The following is a 6055-nucleotide window of genomic DNA, read 5'->3' as shown; positions in this document are numbered from 1 at the left end:
AAAAAATTATCATTTTTATGTAAAAAATATTATTTTTCATAATAAATATAGATAAAATAGACTTATATTATTCTTACCATAAAAAAACATCATGCGAATTTGTTCAGCAAGGAAATATTGTGACAATCGTGCGAATGATTGAAATTGAAGATGGGTAGGCGAGACTGGAGCAAGGATCCGACATTTCTTCTAAATATAAACTATAGTTTGGCAACTTATATTACTTAGTACTCAGCATTTCTTCTTTTTGTTTTATTGTTGCAAAATATAGAAAATTTCCACCAAATTAATTTGAAATAATAATAATAATAATAATAATAATAATAATAATAATAATAATAATGCATGATATATATGTATTTGATCCACCGCATAATAATAATAATAATAATAATAATAATAATAATAATAATAATAATAATAATAATAATAATAATAATAATAATAATAATGCATGATATATATATATATATTTGATCCACCGCATACAAATGGCTTTGAAATTAGAATAGCATAAAAAATTTATTTACACAAAGTGTGCGTCCGAATAAATAGGAAACAAAAGCTAAGAACGTATTATAAAGTCTTGCACAAATTTATTCCACAAAAGTGGAATATAGTAGTAATAATAATAATTACAATATTGCATAATAGCAAAGTCTTTTGAGAAGTCGTTCTATTATTCAAACACGTTTACGTACACATAAAAGGAGAAATGCAACAATATTAAGCAAGAGTCGCGTTTGCATTTGTTTCCATTGATCTATATATATTATGGCAGCCAGCCAGATATATAGTTATTCAGGCTTGGCCCTGCTGCTGCTATTGGATCGTTCTGATACCTAAAATTTCAAGAAATTTAGTTAGTTTTAACCAAAAATTAAAACCTTTTTCAAGATACATGTTTAACTTCATTTTGGTTTCACGATGGTAGCACAGAATCATGCGAACCCACCCGATTTGCAGAGTTGGTTCACAATCGAGAGGATGGAAAAAACCGTCGGCCTGAGGCTGAGCTGCTTGCCTTCCATACGCGACATCTTGAGCATTCGGATTCCACTGCAGACTTATTTGACTGCCTTCCATCAGCTTCATGCAAAAACAAAGCCATTAGTCATACTGATGATCAAGAATCCGTCATCTGATGCACATATATGGTGAGGATAGTTCAAGAAATTTAGTTGAGCGAATGATTTGTTCATGGAAGTTGGAATGTTGGAGAGGTCATCGGTGATTGAGGATTAAGCAAGTAGAGTGAAGAATATATATGCAATGCATGCATGATGGCATACCCGTTGTTTCAAACTCTTGTTGGCTTCATTGAGGGCATGCTCCTTCCCATATTAAACAACCCAAATTAACACATTGCTAAATTAAGGGTTAGTTGACAAAAATCAAGTTTAATTTACACACCTTTCTTTGAAGATCCGTGAGGGTATCCAGCATTGCTTGAGTCTGCGAATTCGAATTTTCAAGAATTCATTGCCGGCTTCCATTCATCATTTATAAAAAAAATTATTAACATAAATATGATCTCACTTGGAAACGATGATCGAAAAGGTCCAGCAAACGAATCGATAATTTTCTCTATTAATTAATTCATGATCAAAAGTTTTTGTTGCATCACACGATGGAAAAGATGTAGTACATACCCGTGTTGATCTGATCTGCTTCAGCGACATGTCGAGCTGCCTTTCGAGTGATTCAAGCTCCTTGCTGCTCAGAGGACCAAGATCCTCACCCAGAAGATTCCTAGCATCATGAACATTATATACCACCAAAAATTAACCATTGGAGCTTACTTTTTCTTCCCCACAAACTCCTAGCTCATTCAATTAGTTATGTATATGTTTTGATAATTTTTTAATGACTGTTGGATTTGACAAACCTTTGTGAACGCTGTAGGGCTTCATAGCGTGCTTTAAGCTTCATATACTCGTGCTGACTGCTCAGTTCCTATTATTAAACAATGAAATCAATTAACGACGACACGACGCTTACTACAAGTGTTAAGCAAGTAGAGAATTTCATTGATCTAAATCAGTGTAGAAACAAAAGTAGGCGAAAGATCGATCAAGCCTACACGACCAGACATAGAAACATTGCCTCTAGAAAATGCATGAGTTGGCGGATTCGCTGATCTTTTCACAAAAACAGAAGTGCGAGATTGTATATCCAGTGATAGAATTTTACAATCTTTGATAATCAAACCCAGTCTAGTCAATTTCTTAACTGACCACATTTTGATACGTTACACTTTCTTCTTTCTTTCGCCATTTTTACCACACTTCGTTTGAGAAACAACTTCCAACTAACTAAAAATCTGTCAATTCATTATATCCCAAAAAAGTGAAATGCTAAAATTTCGAAGAAATGCAATATTTTAACACAGTTTTCTTTAACAAGATATATAATTGAATATTAACAATTTTTGGTGAAACATTTCTCTTAATTTCAAAACAAAATCTTTATTAGAATAATTAATTTATTATTCCGTAAAAACGTTTTCTTGTAATCATATATCTGTATTATTAATAAAACAAGATGAATGTATATCAAAAATTTTTGGTGAAACATTTATCATAACTTCAAAATTGTCCTTTCACACTTTAACTTTAATACATATTGAATTTTGTAAATGTTTAAATTTTAATATATTATAATTTTTAAAAAATAAATCATGTTACTTAATTTTGTTGAATATCATACTATATCGAAACTTTCAAAACAAAATATGTTCAAGTATACACACATACATATAACACAACGTGTATACCCGATCGTTTGTGTATATAAAGAAGAATAGGTCTCTTGTGAGACGGTCTCACGAATCTTTACGGGTCAACCCTACCGATATTCACAATAAAAAGTAATAATCTTAGCATAAAAAATAATAATTTTAGAATAAAAATTAATATTTTTTCATGGATGACCAAAATAACCGATATTCACAATAAAAAGTAGTTCTCTTAGCATAAAAAATAATACATTTTCATGGATGACCCAAATAAGATTTCTGTCTCACAAAATACGACTCGTGAGACCATCTCACACAAGTTTTTGCCTATAAAGAATGAAGAGTCCTCTAAACTATGGGTTAGTTGCAAATCCTATATTTCAGGGAAATCGTTTCATCTGCCAATTCTACAACTCCACAAAGGCAAAAACTTGTGTGAGACAGTCTCACAGGTCGTATTCTGTGAGACGGGTCTTTTATTTGTATCATCCATAAAAAAATATTACTTTTTATTATAAATATCGGTAGAATTGATCAATCTCACAGATAAAGATTCGTGAGTTAACCCGTCTTACAGATAAAGATTCGTGAGACCGTCTCATAAAAAACCTACTCTTCCACAATATCTTAGTTAGAAAATTTATTCTGTTATTCTTACAATGGAGGTATAGACGTCGCCATGAGGGAAAAAAGGTTGTTTAATTATGATGTTTACATAGTACTGTTTTGTTATTGTTTTGAAGGTTGTTAAGTATAGGCTTAATTACGAGCAAATAGATTTATGCAACTCTAAACACATTTTAGACCAGAAATCAACTTGATGTATACTACAAAAAAATTTGCACCAAAAGCACTTAGATTTATATGAAACCAACATTTAGAGTGTAGCAAATACCAGTGCCTCTCTTGCGGAAACGTTCATCTCCGGTGCTCCATAGTTACACTTTTGATACCTTTCCAATGTTTTGAGCATGCTGCTGAGTAAACATCACAATCCATTTTAGACAAGTAATTAGTAGCTTAAACACACATCAAGAAAGAACTTTAATTTATTTGTAATTAAAGCATGAGCCGAATCAAAGATTAGCCTTATTGGACTGTCAGAATGTACATCAAAATGCATAGAGAAGTACAAAGGGGTCCGAATTCCCCAAGAAGTTCTGTGAATTGCCCATGGGTAAGTTGTGGCAACTCATATACACATTTTTGAAGCACTGTAATGTTTAAGAAATTGTAAAAAGCAAGAAAAAACCCTGAATCACCATAAAAACTGAAACATCTTCTTGTTACCTGGAGAAAAGGCTGCTTTGAATCAAACCTCCCAACAAGCAAAAGGCAAAACTGGGAAAAATATTAAAATCTTTGTATTTGTATCCGGCTTAGTTTTATTTGTAAAATCCAAGAGATCTGAGAATTAATGACCACGGAAAAGAAAATTATGTATGTTGATTGATGTTACTAAATTAAAACCCTAACAGATGAGAAAAAATAAGTCGATGAACCCTAAATAGATATATTTTCAACAAAGAATTTTAAAAAATTAGGCACAAGAATACACACTCGGAGGGGGAAAACAGACCAAGCAGGCTCCTTAGATTCAAAAGAAACTGCATTTTTTTGGCACGCTTGGCAGAGAGAAATCTTAGTGAGTATCCATACATCCATCGAAACATATTGAAATGAAAAGAATATTAGGTTTATAAGATGAGTATATAGTGAAAATTTGGACTTTTCTCCATGAAGAAATTAAAAACAAAAAGGAATAACAAAAAACCCTAAAAAGTTTGGATCTTGGCAAAGACTCAAACCAAAGATATCTTCATGAGGAATTGATATATCCAACCCTTCCATTCAGATTCAAATTATCTACAATAATTATTTTTAACAAAAGCAAAAAAAATCAGAGAGGAGTTGAGGGTGGTTGCAGAAATCAGATTCAAAACCATTTATTTCTTCGTATCATTTTAGTGTAAAATGCTTATTTAATATATACTAGAGAAAGCTTGAATTTTCTTCATGATACCTTTTAAAGGGTAATAAAACACTAGATCGGAACATATTTAACTCCAAATTGAACCAAGAAGAAGAAGAGAGAAAGTAAAGAAATAGCACAAAAGGCGCAATAGACTTGCAGGGCTGAAGCAAATTAAATCTCACAGCTAAGCCTGCGGAAAATCAACATAAGTATAGAAACAATCTTCTTTTCGTGGTTTCCTCTGGCAGATCTAACAAAACTCACAAGCACAGAGTCCTATACGACTCAAAACAATCACTAAAATGGAAAAACAATCTCTCACAACACCAAAAAAAGATGGAAAAAAAATTGTTTTTCTTCCCCTAATCACTCCCTTCAAATAAAACATAAAAAAAGATTGGATATCGAGACAAACCCAGATCTAAAACCATCCCTAACAACGAAATAATTCAAAAAGAATCTCACAAAGTTCAAGAAAAGAAAGGGAAAAAATAAAAATAAAAAAAGACCCTCCCCAGCTAATACTATATACATAAATATAGGTGTGTTGCAATTGCAGAAACTGTAAGGTTTATTGTTTGTTTGGTTTCGTTTAATTTATACCTAGAGCTACTGCAAAACTCGTACAGCTTTCCTCTATTGGAGAAGATGATGAGTGCAACCTCAGCATCGCAAAGAACAGAAAGCTCATAAGCTTTCTTCAAAAGCCCATTCCTTCGTTTCGCAAAAGTCACTTGCCTGTTGATCTTGTTCTCTATTCTCTTCAGCTCAACTCTCCCTCTTCCCATTTCTCTCTTTCACTTTTTCTTTTTTGTGATTATAAATTTCTACTCTCTCTCTCTCTCTCTCTATATATATATATATATATATGTATATATATATATATGTCTGTATAAATGTAAAAGTCAGAAGAGAACAGCGGTGTAGTATTAGTGGTATGAGAGTGATTCCATGGAGTTCAAGCTTGCTAGTTAATTAATTACCCTTTCTTTTTCTGTAGGCTTTGATAAAATCTGAGAAACTTGATTTTGAGGTTAAAGGGATTATCCGGTGGTTCTAAGGTGTTCCATAAGGCTGGGCAGTCTCAACTTCTATAAGTTCATCTCTTCTCACATAGGTTAATTTTTATTATTTGCTTAAAATTTTTCCTTTCTAGGAAACTAATTAGCTTACACCAATTTAATCGATTTCCTATATTTTTATTTCATTCTGATATCGTGTATTTGTATATTGACCAAAATTATATATATGCTAATAATGATCATGAGTAAAATAGATTTGTTGCACAAACAATATGAGTATATTCGTTAGAATTAGAAAATAGGAACGTTTCACTTTAAAGT

General features: G+C 31.9%; 1 protein-coding gene across 2 annotated transcripts; it reads right to left on the bottom strand.

Moving 5' to 3' along the window:
- Positions 1 to 492: 492 nt before the first annotated feature.
- LOC140808423 (agamous-like MADS-box protein MADS4) lies at positions 493 to 5596 on the bottom strand. Of its 2 annotated transcripts, none has more exons than XM_073165559.1 (8): positions 5316 to 5596; positions 3633 to 3711; positions 1889 to 1956; positions 1653 to 1752; positions 1414 to 1455; positions 1293 to 1334; positions 956 to 1089; positions 493 to 842 (listed from the first exon to the last, which is right to left on the bottom strand). In XM_073165559.1, exons 1-8 carry the CDS (start codon positions 5498 to 5500, stop codon positions 773 to 775), a joined length of 720 nt encoding a protein of 239 aa, XP_073021660.1. In that variant the 5' UTR covers positions 5501 to 5596; the 3' UTR covers positions 493 to 772. The 2 variants fall into 2 exon arrangements, with proteins under 2 accessions (XP_073021660.1, XP_073021659.1); XM_073165558.1 differs by having other exon boundaries at positions 3633 to 3714; positions 5316 to 5594.
- Positions 5597 to 6055: the final 459 nt, after the last annotated feature.

The sequence above is a fragment of the Primulina eburnea genome, chromosome 12 (genome assembly GCF_022965805.1).
Source record: "Primulina eburnea isolate SZY01 chromosome 12, ASM2296580v1, whole genome shotgun sequence".
Classification (NCBI taxonomy): Eukaryota; Viridiplantae; Streptophyta; class Magnoliopsida; order Lamiales; family Gesneriaceae; genus Primulina; species Primulina eburnea.
This window is presented reverse-complemented; position numbering and strand designations above follow the sequence as displayed.

What these genes read in the sequence shown, in the direction of transcription:
- LOC140808423 (XM_073165558.1), bottom strand. Translation starts at nt 5,500, where the DNA reads ATGGGAAGAGGGAGAGTTGAGCTGAAGAGAATAGAGAACAAGATCAAC. An exon ending in AGCAGATCAGATCAACACGG is followed by an intron (nt 1,456 to 1,652) that starts GTATGTACTACA and finishes TCGAATTCGCAG; the next exon opens with ACTCAAGCAATGCTGGATAC. An exon ending in GAACCAACTCTGCAAATCGG is followed by an intron (nt 843 to 955) that starts GTGGGTTCGCAT and finishes TTGAAATTTTAG; the next exon opens with GTATCAGAACGATCCAATAG.